Genomic DNA, 15,610 nt, shown 5'->3' on the forward strand with positions numbered 1-15,610 from the left:
AGTTAGTAAATATATTCATATTAAAATCATAAATTAAATTTCGATTTTGAAAATTCCAAAATACCAAAGTTCCAAATATACTACAATCTATAAAGCAGAAACTAAAATAAAAATTATAAATGCATGCACTTATTAATGTTAAAAGAAAAAGAAAATTAAAAAAAAATATTAAAAAAGTATTTGCGGCTTCTTTTGAACTTATATATAATAGAGCTATGAGATTATAAAATTAAATGGTGAAAGAAGCTTATATTTGTGATATTTACCTTTGAATAGCATGAGAGGTTGAGAACTTTGTGGTGGCAAAAAGTGGATTTCTGAAATTTACGATTGTTGTGATACATCACACATAGAAGCTTATTGCTGATCAAATTAAGATAAATACATATATATATATATATATATATATATATTATCTGTTTTTAAAAGATACTAAAACTATATGCTATAAAGATATATAAACTATAAAATTAATTTAGTATATACATACATATATATATATATCTTTTTTATAAGATAAACTAATAATTGTAATTTTTTTAAGTTACTTTATAAACCTACAAAACATTATATAAGTCCATGCGATTTCACAAAATCATATATGTTTTTAAAACTTAGAGATGCATCTCTCATAAACACATAAATTAAAGAAATAATTGCATTAAAATGGTTAAAAAATATTTATGTAGTACACAAAATGTACATACCATACCACTTGTATTTACTATGACGCTATTTACCTAGCCCTCAAGGTAAATTGAAATTCACATTTCTTTATGAACATGCTCATTTATAGACTGTAGGTTTAGATTTTGTGTTTTAGAGGGTTTTGATGGATGTTGTGATGAATATGGTTGTGACACCATGCAGAGTGGCAGAGTAATAGACTGTGACACCATTTGGAGCAAATACCTGTTAAAACAGGACTTGCACACTTGGTGTCCACAGTCTGTGGTAACCAGAGGCGGACGCAGGGCTAAGAGGGGTGTGGCACGTGCCCTACACTTTTTTTTTTAACCTTTATATAACATGTATTTATGTATTTAATTATATGTCTAATTGAATATTTTAAAAAGGTGCCACACTCTAATTACAAATCAAATATGTGCCTTAACCCAATCAGTCCTATTAAAATGTAAAGAAAAGTATTTCAGTTCAAAATAATTGATATGAATTACCCATATAATGTTGTTAACAAAAGTCTGCGAATTAGAGCATAATTGATCTGGATTTTTTTCTCCCTCAACTAAAACTTTAATTATCACAACTTTTTGAACTTTTTTTCCTAGTTCTAAATACAGCATACATACTATTTATAATAAGCAACTATTTTGTGATTAATTTATAATGTGAAAAATTATCTGATTAGATGAACTAATTTTCTTTAGTTTTATAAAATGATTTGTTATTCATAAAACTTATAAATCATGCTATCTTATCATTTAATAGATAATTTGTTCAGATACCAATTTTTAATGTAACCTATAATTAACAGTTTTTAAACAATAGTCTTTTTCTGAGAGAAAAATATTTAATAAAATAAAAAATGAAATAGTGATGAAAAATATATTTCTTTCATTTACAATTTTAAAAATTATTACAGAACTTATTTTTATGTTTACATAATTTTTAAATTTTTTTTTGTTATAGTGTGATGTGTGCCCCATACTAAAAAATGTGTGCCCCAGTGGGTGGTAACAAGAGGGTGAATGGCAAAGCAATTCTCACACCAAGTCAGAAATTGCTACAAAAGAGAGAGAGAGAGAGTAATACTCAGCTCTGATTCTACCAGTACCACCAAAAAATGATTTGGTCACACAAAACTACATACATTAAAGACAAGAAAGATAGACTTACATGAACGGCAGCATTGAGATTCAACGGCAAAAGACAAGCCACATGATGAGTGGCAAGACTGAGTCTCTTGTAGCATGGTCGGTGAGAGATAAGGAGCTTCGCATCCCAACGATAATGAAGGAGGAGTAATGTCGCAGTGTTTTCGTCAGTTCCAAGAGCTTTTGCCGTTTGAGTTACCCGCTCAGAAAGATGTCCTAGAAGAAGCAGAGCCGATGAGTTCCTAGATTACTCCAATTCCAAATTCTAATTCGAGAGAAGCATCAAACGTACCTGATCTGCGACAACGAAGACGACGCTTTGCCATACTCAGAAGAATCGGTATTACGGTTCTGATTAGCACCTCAAAAACATCACGACAATAAGCTTCTTCCATGATTGGGATTGAAACCCTTTGATTGAAGATCTCAGATCTATTGAAATCGCAAATCCAGGGCTCTGGTGGAAGGAGGAACCGTTTATATGTTTTGGCGGTTTGATATGAATTAAGCCATACACCCCAACAACACTAGATTCAGACCTAGGGCATTATGAACTTGTCGTTAATTAGGTATATGCTTCAAAACACTTCTCAACTTCACTTGGTTTTTGATTTGTTTGTTCTCTCTCTTTAACTTAATCGAAAAATGCTGTCAACTAGATGTATCCACAAAGAAAGATGTCTCATCATTTCGGGGAGATGCGTGTTAGAGACCATCTTGCCGTAAAGGGACCTAAGAGCACATCCATCAGTTATATTTGAGGAGTGTCTACAAAATTTTCTATAATTAATTCTAATATTGTTTAATTGTAAGTGTCTTAAAGAGTATCAAAATATGTCTTAAATCTCTACTTAAAGACATTTTTATTCATTTTTGGACACTCTTAAACAATCTAAAAACACTTTGGATTAAATAATATTAAAATTAATTATAAAAAAGTAAGTATACACTCACAAAAAAAAAAAAAAAAACCCAATGGAGATGGTCTAAGGTACCTTCAATTCAGATGTTTGTGCTTAATTAGCTGATCAAACATGTTAGTATTTACTTTTCTTGAATCTCAAACTTTTGTTGTTATATTACCATTTATTTGTCAGGTAGGTTCAAGTATCGACCTGGTCAGTTTAGGGAACTTGGAATGCTTGCTGGAGGTTCAGGCATCACCCCTATGTTCCAAGTATGTCTGATTACATTTGCGTTTAATGTTGTTTTCGAAACCAATGTATCTGTTTGAAAACGCATTTTATTTCGTATTTGTGAAGGTCGATAGAGCAATTCTAGAAAACCCAACAGACAAGACAAAGGTGCACCTCATTTACGCCAATATCACATATGAAGACATTCTCTTAAAGGTATAACGCTTCTCACCAGTTGATTCTTATGCTTGGAGAACAAGTTTCGCGTTTTCATATTTTATTTCAAACACTTAATGTCATGTGAATTAATACTTTTCTGTTTTCAGAAAGAACTGGAGGGTCTTACCGACAATACCCAGATCAATTCAAAATCTACTATGTGTTGAACCAGGTTAGCACAGAAATGCAAATGTATTTGCGTTCATCTTATGTAATTACATAAAGAATACTCGATACCTTTTGCTCTTGGTGGTTTGGTTTATCTTCTGTGACAATGATTAGCCTCCGGAAACATGGGATAATGGTGTAGGATTTGTATCGAAGGAAATGATTCAGACTCATTGCTTACAAATTTATTTTCTCTATTTTCTATCCTCATCTTTGTAAAGTTTTTTCCTTGGCCGTCATACACTCATCACTCATGTTATACTAGTAACCAGAATTTGTCACTTATTTCCGAGTGAAATAAAGATTTTCGAGAATTTGTCACATATTTCCGATCTTTCATCTACCCGGAATTTTACATGCTTTTTTCTTTTTCTTGTAAACCGAATTTGACATGCTTTATTATAGATACTACCAGCAGGTTAAATTTGAACCAACCTTGGAACATAACTGCTGGAAAAAGAGGTTCGCATCCATATCCTCCAAAATTGAGATTTCGATAGTGATGATCCTCTCCAAAAATGTATACTTGTTCTTTTATCCCAACAAACGGCGACTTTATTCTCTTTGTCGATAAAGAAACTTACATCACACGTAAACCTATGGTCATAATAAGTGTTTAATTCCACTGCCAACAACTTGCTCCATGACAAGATCTTGGTCTGATCAATCTTATCATTGGTCGTCACTCAAATCATTACCATTGATGATCAAATCGACAATGGGGTTCTGATAAATATATTAATATATGATTCTAACACCAACTACTATATACTATATGAACAAAGAGAATCAGATAAATTTAATTTCATTTAATTGTTAAAAAAAAATCAAAGGAGATGAAAAGTGACAACAGAAGAAAATTAAAGAGAGAAAAAAAAAAAAAAAAAAATGAGATGCGCAAGTAATTACGTTCTGTTTTTACTTAATTAATTCTCTCCTTTTAGGTTGAATTTGAACCAACCTTGGAACATAGCTTCTCCGAATCCATTAGAAAAGATATGTTGGTAGCGATGATCCTCTCCTAAAGTGTGCACTATTCCTCTGTCCCAACATACGGCGACTTTCCTCTCTTCATCGATGAAGAAACTTACATCACACGTAAACTTACGCTTATCATAATAAGTGTTCAAATCCACTGCCAAAAACTTGGTCCACGACAAGACTTTGGTCTGATCAATCTTATCATTGGTAGTCACCCAAATTTTCACCTTTGTTGTATCCAAACTTTGTTGCAAACTCGAAAGCTTCTCGTCCCTAACAACTGATAGAGCCAAAGTTTCATAGCCACAACGCTGAAGTGGAAGATTTAGACGTCCAAATGTCTCTGTTGCGAAATCAAAACTTAGTAGGAAAAAGTCTTTGACTTGTGAAGCAATCCAATAAGTATTCCCCTGTAAAGACACCCCACGAGATTTTATCATGCAGCCGAGAATGACGTCATCAAGAGACCTCCATGAATCAGAGTTGAACTCATAGATATATAACTCTGGTTTTGGATTATCCAAAATACTCAAGACTTTGTAGCTATCGCACAAGTCTTGATGGTATCCAAGGGAAAATATGCCACTCGTGTAATGAATATGATACATAAGTTCGATCCACCTGGATTTTCCCGAACACGGGTTCCAAACCCCAAGCTTGTTATTTTCCATGGTTCGTAATAACAGTAAACCGTCGCAGTAAAACATATCAGATATAACGCTTTGATTTAAGTTAAGATAGCTGATACCACCATCACCATGTAATCTTCTGAATGCATGTACGATAGTATCTCCATCCAAATCAGGGTTCAATAAATAAATCCATGAAAACACCATTACGACCACTTCCCTTGCTGGTTTGTGGAAGCGTTGTTTTATAAATCCTCGATCTTTGAATAAAGCGTTCCACAGTTTGCAAGTAAATCGCAACTCTCTTAGAGACTCGTACGGAATCCTAGAGAGTATATCCTCCAGCAAATCACGTGGAAGATCTGTCATAGCCATTGTTCGTTTTCTCTTCTGAAAATCAAAGGAAGCTAGTGCAACAATGCTGCTGCTGATTACAAAATAAAGTAAAATTAGGGTTATGTTTTGTTATAAGTTCGCCGTTTCAAACAAGAAATAAAAGTCAACTATAAAGAGGAAAAATTATATTTGTTTTATTTATTTATGGTAACTCTAATCAACAGGCCCCATGATTTTAACGTGGCCCAAATTAGTTGGAAATATATTTTTCTTTTAATAAAAATCTTAACAAATATTTTAAAAGGTAGCTAGTGTGGTCCAAAATCAATTTAAAGTTGGCTACGCTCTTCCAAGTTTTGTTGAAACAATAATAGAAATGAACTAGTTTGATTTTGATATCACAAGTTGGCTACGCTCTCATGAATCTACTGATTGGTATCACCAGGTTGAGCCGCATGCCCCCCACCCCCCGAAAAATTTGTTCTTTAACTTCAATTCCTATATACACGAAGAGGGTCTCAAGTTCGCTGCAGAGAAGTAAATCTCATTTTACGTCGTAATGAATCATCTAATCATATTTTCTTGCACCCCGTGCCTCCCTCTCATATACGTTTTTTTTTGTATTTGTTTTGGTTGTGTTTCTTAGGATGCCAAACATAGAGAAACTTGCTTTACCAATCTGGTGTTATCGAACCAACGAGTCATTGCGATTTGCGTTCAGTCAATGGAGGAATCTTCTTAATACACTGATCATCGCTCATGAACGCTCTTTCACCGGGGAATTCGACTTTGAAGCTGTGGGAAAGAGCTGTCGTAACCTAACCAACTTAAAATATTTGGGTCGTTAATTTGGAAGAATAAAAGGCTAGTCAAATCCCGCAATACCTCCAGAGGCTCTGGACCAGAGCCTCAAGAGGTTTAGTTTGCGATGCTTTTTGGTTAGTATGCCAGCAGTTTACTGGCTAATCATCGGCCTTCCAAACCTCATGATTCTTAATGTTTCACATTGCAAATCAGACCAGTATTTTATTCCTATCACGACATCTACATACAATTTTGTAATAGCCACCACTAAGAAGCTTGAAAGATTTACCACATCGCTCATGAACAATCTTTCACCGGGGAATTCGACTTAATATATACACTGATCATCGCTCATGAACACTCTTTCATCGGGAAGCTGGTGGTTTAATTAGTGCTTTTTATTTTCTTTAAATTGAATTTTAAATTTGTTTCTCTACGAACGCCATTTATACATGATGATGCATACGAGTATGTGTCCGATTCTTATATACGAGTATGTGGCTAGCTAGGTTTGTATACTTGCATTGTGGGCAGCCCGAAATCATAGTATTTTAAAACAATTTTATGATTTGTGTTATTAAAAAAAACAAAAAACAAAAACAAAAATTGATATATTATATTAATAAAATAAATTATTATAAAAGTGTAGTGTATATATTTGTAAAATAAGATTGTGCATTATAATCTAGTTAGTAAATATATTCATATTAAAATCATAAATTAAATTGACGAAAAAAAAAAAATCATAAATTAAATTTCAATTTTGAAAAATCAAAAAAAAAAAAATCCAAAACACCAGAAGTTCCAAATATAGCAGAAAATAAAATAAAAATTATAAATACATGCACTTATTAATGTTAAAAGAAAAAGAAAGTTAAAAAAATAATAAAAAAGTATTTGCGGCTTCTTTTGAACTTTATACATAAACGTTGGCCTCCTTTCCGCGAAACTCCTCGACTCCAGTATTGATCTCCATTGTTTTGATACGGTTTTGAATTTGATGATGGATTTGAAGGGCAGTCGAACAAAGATTTCTTCCACTAGATCAGGAACTAGGTCAATCATTGGATTAGTTTTTTTTTTGTTTTTTTGGATTAGTTTAATTTAACTCATCTACTCTTTTTGTTATATTATATACTTTTATGCGTTATTCCCATTTTTCGACCTGATTAACAAGTATGGTAATCAATTAACTTTTTCGTAATAAGGATATTTCGGTAAAGAGTTTGGCTTAGCATAGGTTGATTTCATTCATCCGGGCAATGATATAGTAGTGCCTTTGCTTGCACGGCACAATAGACGGAGACTCTTTTTGGGAACATGTTACATGTTCACTAACTTCCTATTAAATACGTATTATATAGTATTTGAGAATACTGAAATTGCAAATTCTAAAATCTTAGAAGAAAATCGATGGAAAAAGTAAAGTGTAATAAATTTATAAAGTTGGATATTGTAATTTTTTTTTTTTGCTTAACATACGTATTATAGAGTATTTGAGTATATATTTAATATGTGTAGTTAGTTCCGTAGACCACATTGTATCTATCTATACTATTAAAAGGGAAGCATTTCTCACTAAGTAAATATAAAGTTGGAAATTATTACATGAAATGCCATTACAAATAGAAAAAACAAAAAACATCATAAAGGGTAGCTTTGTATTAAAAAAAATTGAAAAGCACGCGGATCCAATATATACCCGATCCGGAAGTTCTTGGGTTGGGAAGCATTTAATGCACTACGATCTCTTTATGTTTTCTATTCTGTACGATAAAACAATTATATGAAATGTATCCAAACGTGTTGGGCTACCCTTTACACAGGCCCAATTCAATATTATATGAAATGTATCAAAACGTGTTGGGCTACCCTTTATATGTAGATACTAAAAAAAGAAAGAGTAAGATAACAAATTCTAATGTTATGATTAGGACGTAATTCACGTTAACAAATACAAATCAATCATGTGAGATCAAATCTACGAGTATATCATGCGACATAAATAAATTGACTGTAACAAATTAATTGATATACTTGCCATTAAAATCTTCCATAAATCTGAATATTCGCAAAATGCCATTTATGGCAACAAACCAATCTTGAAATACAATAATTAATAATTAATATCTGTGATGGGACACAATAATAAATTAGGGAGATAATTATGCTAATTTATTATACTACTGTAAATTAGTATTTACAGAGAATTAGGAACCAACCATATCAACACTCTTTGACATTAAAACCCCCTAAAATCTTAATATTCAAAATATACCATTTGTAGCAACTAACCAGTCTTGAAATACAATCATAATTATATTAAAAACGGTCGTCGGAAAAAAAAATTGATATATATGAAATATTAACAATAACAAGTCTAAAACCTTAACAATAAAACTAAACCGATCAATATTAAATCTTGCGCAAACATTTACCAAAAAATATCATACCAAATATATCAATAATTGATTTCCCAAATGAAAAGATAACAGTCATTTGAAAATATTCTTAATATCATACAAAATGTATTGTTCCTCAATTCATTGCAAACAATTAGGAATTCTACAAAAATTTTATCCTTAACTGATTCAAATCAAAATATATATATGGTAAAGATTTAATTACCTACTTAATCATTAAATGCTATAAATACATGCTATTCATGAAGGCTGGATCATAGTACCTTCATACTTTCTTCACTTTGTTTACGGTTTCAAACGGAAATGGCTGCACTTCCTGCAATTTAAACCGTGAACAAAATATGTCATTCATACTCTAGAGAAACCATAGAAATGATTTTTTTGATGTTTCGGTAAGCTTATATTAATAGTTTGTTTTATTTACGATATTTGTTTTCATTAGTTTATTAGTATGTTTATATGCACTTTGCAGGAACCATGATTCATGGCACTGTTAAAAACAACAACTCAGCATGTTTCAGATGATGTGATGATCAAAGAGACCAAGTGTGAATCACTTGATGAGGTCCTATTATATTTAAAGCTTTATCTTCTTATATAATCGAAATAAGTTCCTAATCACATCTTATATTCTTAACAGGTTACTGACCATGAAAATTTACCATAACCAATCAATAATATGATTGGCAAGACCTATCTTTACTTGGTGTGTGTGGAAAGATAAATTTTGTGGGATGGGAAGGACTCCTACAAGGTTTCCAAGATACTATTAAAGTATGGCCTTCTACCAGCTGAAATTAACTTGGATTACTATTAAAGTATGGACAAATTTGGAATACTATTAAAGTCATTGATGATTCAGCTGAAATTAATGAATCCAATACCATGGTGATCAGGTTCTAATACAATCTTATATTCTCTGGTGATATGATCATTGTGGTAGAAGCTACTGTGGTTTATGTATAACTGAATTTTGTCTAATATCAGGTTTCACTCGCCTTGACTTATTTACAAGAGACTAATGTGTCTACGCTTCTAATGGTGAGGCAACCGAACAATCATTCACCTCTCAGAAGTTGTATGTTCAACCAATAGCTTGGAGAAATCTGAAGAGGAATTTGGTTTTAAGGCTGCTACTCTTAACTTTGAAGATAAATAACTCAATGATAAAACTTTGAAGGATCAATAACAAAGAAAACGTAAATAGAAATACCCAAATTTGTACAAAACGAAAAGGCAAAACTTGAATCTTTGAACGGAAGAAATTAATGGGAAATAGAGTTGAAGTTGAAGGATCAATTACAAAGAAAAATCGAAAAAAGGGTTGTGTATGCTCAGATTACAAGCAGTACCTTTGAGTGGTGGCGACAATGGTGGGAGCCTGAGACTTATCTTGAGAAGCACCAGATCCAGTCCGCATAAGAGGTGCCGGTAAAGGCTCGGAGTAGGAACTGTTGGATTATCATCTTTGATCAATCTTGTGCAAGAGAATCAAGCAAGAGAGTTAGTAAGAATAATCAATCTTTGATCAATCATTGAAAGAAGAAGAAGCGAAGAGGAGGAACACGAAGAGAAGAACAACCCACACTTTGTCAACGAAGAAAGGAAGAGGCCAGATGGGCCAGAAGCAAGTCAAGACCCAATTATTATTGGGTTTCGTTAGTTAAGGCAAAAACAAAGTCAATGTCTAAGTAGTAAGAGTTTTTACTTTAAATTGGTTAATACTAAAGTCTAAAGTACTACTGTAGGCGTACTGCTATATATATATTGCTGTAATGAACTTATCGATTAAGGAGACTGAGATCGGTTAAGCAAGTGGCTGACCAAAATCCTTCAGGAACCAGGACTCGCCGGAGCTTCGTCGGATTTGCCGGAGTCTCTTTGTTGAGGTCGAAGATTTCTACTTTACCAAAAATAAAAACTCATCGTCAAACATTGTCATTTCATTTTAGAGACTTCCCGTTCCAAAATAGATAAAATAATTCAAATTAACGCCGAATCCAAATTCGATTTAACACCCCTGATCAAACTGTTAAAATTATTTGGATTAGTTCTCTTTATAAAATATACATGTAACATCATTTGACATTTTTATGTAAATAATCTTAAGTTTGTCTTTTAAATATAACTCTGCATGTATCCACCGATCCAAATCTAGATATTTTTATGTTACATTTCTTTTCGGTTTTTGGTTTTTGTTTTTTTTTCCTTCCATCGGACCAATACAAACAAAAACAATAACACTGCGATCTATATCAATTGAAAACAATCAGCACATATAAGTTGGTATTCTTAACTTTTAAAAATAATATAACAGTTCAATATTATACAAGTCATTCAAGATATAAACTTCAAAATCTTCAAAAATGACTTTTCAAAAATCAGAACTCTGAAATATCAATTCTAAAACCTTGGAAAATATTTTTTTAGAAAAACCCCGCACGTACGTGCGGGTCCAATCCCTAGTGAGATTATAAAAGTTAAATGGTGAAAGAAGCTTATATTTGTGATATTTACCTTTGAATAGCATGAGAAGTTGAGAACTTTGTGATTTTCAGGTGATAAAAGCTAATAGTGACAAAACGTAGATTTATGAAATTTACGATTGTTGAGATACATCACACACATAGAAGCTTCAAGCTTATTGCTGATTAAATTAAGATATATATATATATATATATATATATATATTATCTGTTTTTAAAAGATACTAAAACTATATGCTTTAAAGATATATAAATTATAAAATTAATTTAGTATATATACATACTATATATCTTTTTTTAAGATAAACTCATAATTGTAATTTTTTTTTATGTTACTTTATAAACCTACAAAATATTATATAAGTCCATGCGATTTCCCAAAATCATATACGTTTAAAAAACTTAGAGATGCATCTCTCATAAACACATAAATTAAAGAAATAATTGCATTTAAATGGTTAAAAATATTGATGTAGTACACAAAATGTACATACCATACCACTTATATACTTACCTAGCCCTCAAGTTAAATTGAAATTCACAATTCTTTATGAACATATAGGTTAGATTTTGTGTTTTAGAGGTTTTGATGGATGTTGTGATGAAAATGGTTGTGACACCACACAGAGTGGCAAAGTAATAGACTGTGACACCATTTGGAGCACGTATCTGTTAAAACAGGACTTGTACACTTGGTGTCCGCAGTCTGTGGTAACAAGAGGCTGAATGGCAAAGCAATTCTCACACCAAGTCAGAAATTGCTTCAAAAAAGAGAGTGTGAGTAATGCTCAGCTTTGATTCTACCAGTACCAACCAAAAAATGATTTGGTTGTCACACAAAATTACATACATTAAAGACAAGAAATATAGACTTACATGAACGGCAGCATTGAGATTCAACGGCAAAGGATGAGCCACATGATGAGTGGCAAGACTGAGTCTCTCATAGCATGGTCGATGAGAGATAAGGAGCTTCGCATCCCAACGATAATGAAGGAGGGGTAATGTCGCAGTGTTTTCAGTCAGTTCCAAGAGCTTTTGCCGTTTGAGTTACCCGCTCAGAAAGATGTCCTAGAAGAAGCAGAGCCGATGAGTTCCTAGATTACTCCAAATTCTAATTCGAGAGAAGGATCAAACGTACCTGATCTGCAACGACGAATACGACGCTTTGCCATACGTAGAAGAATCGGTATTACGGTTGTGATTAGCACCTCAAAAACATCACGGTAATAAGCTTCTTCCATGACTGGGATTGAAAACCTAGATTGAAGATCTCAGATCTATTGACATGCTTTCTTATAGATACTACCTGCAGGTTAAATTTGAACCAACCTTGGAACATAACTGCTGGAAAAAGAGGTTCGCATCCATATCCTCCAAAATTGAGATTTCTATAGTGATGATCCTCTCCAAAAATGTATACTTGTTCTTTTATCCCAACAAACGGCGACTTTATTCTCTTTGTCGATAAAGAAACTTACATCACACGTAAACCTATGGTCATAATAAGTGTTTAATTCCACTGCCAACAACTTGCTCCATGACAAGATCTTGGTCTGATCAATCTTATCATTGGTCGTCACTCAAATCATTACCATTGATGATCAAATCGACAATGGGGTTCTGATAAATATATTAATATATGATTCTAACACCAACTACTATATACTATATGAACAAAGAGAATCAGATAAATTTAAATTCATTTAATTGTTAAAAAAAAAATCATAGGAGATGAAAAGTGACAACAGAAGAGAATTAAAGAGAAAAAAAAAGATAAATAAAATGCGCAATAAATTACATTATGTTTTTACTTAACTAATTCTCTCCTTTTAGGTTGAATTTGAACCAACCTTGGAACATAGCTTCTCCAAATCCATTAGAAGGGATATGTTGGTAGCGATGATCCTCTCCTAAAGTGTGCACTATTCCTCTGTCCCAACATACGGCGACTTTCCGCTCTTCATCGATGAAGAAACTTACATCACACGTAAACTTACGCTTATCATAAGTGTTCAAATCCACTGCCAAAAACTTGGTCCACGACAAAACTTTGGTCTGATCAATCTTATCATTGGTAGTCATCCAAATTTCCACCTTTGTTGTATCCAAACTTTGTTGCAAAGTCGAAAGCTGCTCGTCCCTAACAACTGATAGAGCCAAAGTTTCATAGCCAAGACGCTGAAGTGGAAGATTTAGACGTCCAAATGTCTCTGTTGTGAAATCAAAACTTAGTAGGAAAAAGTCTTTGACTTGTGAAGCAATCCAATAAGTATTCCCCTGTAAAGACACCCCACGAGATTTTATCACGCAGCCGACAATGGCGTCATCAAGAGACCTCCATGAATCAGAGTTGAACTCATAGATATATAACTCTGGTTTTGGATTATCCAAAATACTCACGATTTTGTAGCTATCGCACAAGTCTTTATGGTATCCAAGGGAAAAGATGCCTCTCGTGTATTGAATATGATACATAAGTTCGATCCACCTGGATTTCCCCGAACACGGGTTCCAAACCCCAAGCTTGTTATTTTCCATGGTTCGTAACAACAATAAACCGTCGCAGTAAAACATATCAGATATAACGTTAGGATAGCTGATACCACAATGTAATGTTATGAATCCAAGTCCGTCAAAGTTGTTATCTCCATCCAAATAAAAGTTGAATAAATTAACACATGAAAACGCCATCACGACCACTTGCCTTGTTGCTTTGTGGAAACGTTGTTTTATGAATCCTCGATCTTTGAATAAAGCGTTCCACAGTTTGCAAGTAAATCGCAACTCTCTTAGAGACTCATACGGAATCCTAGAGAGTATACTCTCCAACAGATCACGTGGAAGATCTGTCATAGCCATTGTTCGTTTTCTCTTCTGATTTCTCAAAGGAAGCCAATAAGTGCGACTGCTGCTGATTGAAAAATAAAGTAAAATTAGGGTTATGTATTGTTATAAGTTTTGCCGTTTCAAACAAAAAAATAAAAGTCAACAAAAAGAGAACAAATTATATTTGTTTTATTTATTTTTGGGGAACTCTAATCAACAAGCCCATGATTTTCACGTGGCCCAAATTAGTTGGAAGTATATTTTTCTTTCAACTAAAACATTCTTATTAGTTGGAAGTTGATATGATCCAAATTTAATAAGGTACTACAGTAAAAAAAAAAAAAAAAAACTTATAAATTTTTTTAAAGGTGGCTAGTGTGGACCAAAATCAATTTAAAGTTGGCTACGCTCTTCCAAGTTTTGTTGAAACAATAATAGAAATGAACTTTCCCGTCCTTTGATCGTGGCGGCAAGAAGGGAAATGTAGTTAGAAGTTAGTAAGCAAAAAAGTCAACAAAAAATTTAAGTCAAAATGAAATTGGAAATGTAAGCATTCCCTACATCACATTTAATGCTTACACATGTTAACCACTAACACCGTCCGCTTAGGATTAGATTATCTAGAAGGTGGGTATATGAAAGTGAGTTTCGAATAAAATTGCTTTTGATTTGAATGATGATGAGTTTGTGATTACTGATTAGTATGTGTATCAATTGATAGCCCAACAATATCAATTTGGTAGCAAGTTTTGAAAAATGTCCATTCTTTTCCCAAAAACTTTGTCGGATATATGAAGTTGATTTTGTTGTGGCTAATAAACTAAAGTAATAATAATAATGAATGGCCACATTCTCTTATAGAAGAAAAGTCGCCCGCACGTTATATTTTATTCTTAAAAGCTTTACTATATTTTTATATAATGCTTTGTTTAAAATCTCTTAAAATTAATCTTTCAAAATTTTTGGCTAGATGATATTTGATGTTTCCAAAATTCCAACGCTAATACAAACTTTGTCCTTTTATTCTTAGAGACAAATTAATGTATATATGTATGTCGTCTGTCAGATTTTTGTTTGTTTTGTAGTATGGAGAGAGTATGTGTATTCCATAGAAAGGAAGATCATATACGGGCCACGGGAGAAAGAGATGGCATTGAGATCAAAGAGTCACGTACACATCCCAAATCGAATACATAGGATCTTCTCCCAAGTTTCGTCGTGCATGGACAAGCTACTTGAGAGCATTAACTCAACAAGAGCTTTCCCGATAATATCTTCACATATATAAATTACCTAATATATTGGTGACATATTTTGACTTTCATCACCAGTCACCACATGCATCGCAATAAATATGAAGCCATCTTCTTTTACAATAAAAATAAACGAAGTCATCTTATCGAACCATCTCAATATATTTATTTTTATTTTTTTGACCCATCTCAATATTCTTTATGCTTCATGTTTTTTTTTCTTTTTTTTTAGAAAGAATTTTGGGTTGAAATCACAAAAGATCTATATAATGTCGCTTAAAGATATCTACATTAGCTACCAAAAAGCCTGTCAAAAGAAAAAGCTAACAAATTAAAAATCATTGCGAATGGATAAATATTTTATAATACGTACAAATTATATATAACCTTAAACAATTTTACTAGCAACTATTTTAAACTTTCAAAATATTTATTCATAAAATGTTAAAATGGGCTATCATATCGCCTATCAGATAGTTTTTCAGTGGTTACATATATATTTAATAGAAAC

General features: G+C 32.6%; 2 protein-coding genes, 2 long non-coding RNA genes and 2 pseudogenes across 5 annotated transcripts; 3 read left to right on the forward strand and 3 right to left on the reverse strand.

Annotated features, from left to right (window-relative positions):
* The first annotated feature begins 2,494 nt into the window (after positions 1-2,494).
* Positions 2,495-3,577, forward strand: LOC104788894 (NADH--cytochrome b5 reductase 1-like; annotated as a pseudogene).
* A 707-nt stretch (positions 3,578-4,284) lies between these two features.
* LOC104788895 (putative F-box protein At3g17500) lies at positions 4,285-5,343 on the reverse strand. Its single transcript, XM_010514664.1, has one exon. The coding sequence runs from the start codon at positions 5,341-5,343 to the stop codon at positions 4,285-4,287; it is 1,059 nt and encodes a 352-aa protein (XP_010512966.1).
* A 190-nt stretch (positions 5,344-5,533) lies between these two features.
* On the forward strand, positions 5,534-6,440 carry LOC104788896 (putative F-box protein At4g11580 pseudogene; annotated as a pseudogene).
* Positions 6,441-7,660: 1,220 nt separating this feature from the next.
* LOC104785508 (uncharacterized) lies at positions 7,661-10,476 on the reverse strand. 2 transcript variants are annotated; one of them, XR_015598307.1, is made up of 3 exons: positions 9,884-10,476; positions 8,795-8,847; positions 7,661-7,874 (listed from the first exon to the last, which is right to left on the reverse strand). It is a non-coding gene; the product is annotated as an uncharacterized LOC104785508 (long non-coding RNA). The 2 variants fall into 2 exon arrangements; XR_767377.3 differs by lacking the exon at positions 7,661-7,874 and having other exon boundaries at positions 8,556-8,847.
* LOC147943268 (uncharacterized) lies at positions 9,176-10,346 on the forward strand. Its single transcript, XR_015598308.1, has 2 exons — positions 9,176-9,427; positions 9,519-10,346. It is a non-coding gene; the product is annotated as an uncharacterized LOC147943268 (long non-coding RNA).
* A 2,359-nt stretch (positions 10,477-12,835) lies between the features above and the next one.
* Positions 12,836-13,906, reverse strand: LOC104788897 (putative F-box protein At3g17500). Its single transcript, XM_010514666.2, has one exon. It carries the CDS (start codon positions 13,877-13,879, stop codon positions 12,836-12,838), a length of 1,044 nt encoding a protein of 347 aa, XP_010512968.2. The 5' UTR covers positions 13,880-13,906.
* Positions 13,907-15,610: the final 1,704 nt, after the last annotated feature.

Source organism: Camelina sativa, chromosome 5, assembly GCF_030686135.1.
Source record: "Camelina sativa cultivar CO46 ecotype springtype chromosome 5, ASM3068613v1".
Classification (NCBI taxonomy): Eukaryota; Viridiplantae; Streptophyta; class Magnoliopsida; order Brassicales; family Brassicaceae; genus Camelina; species Camelina sativa.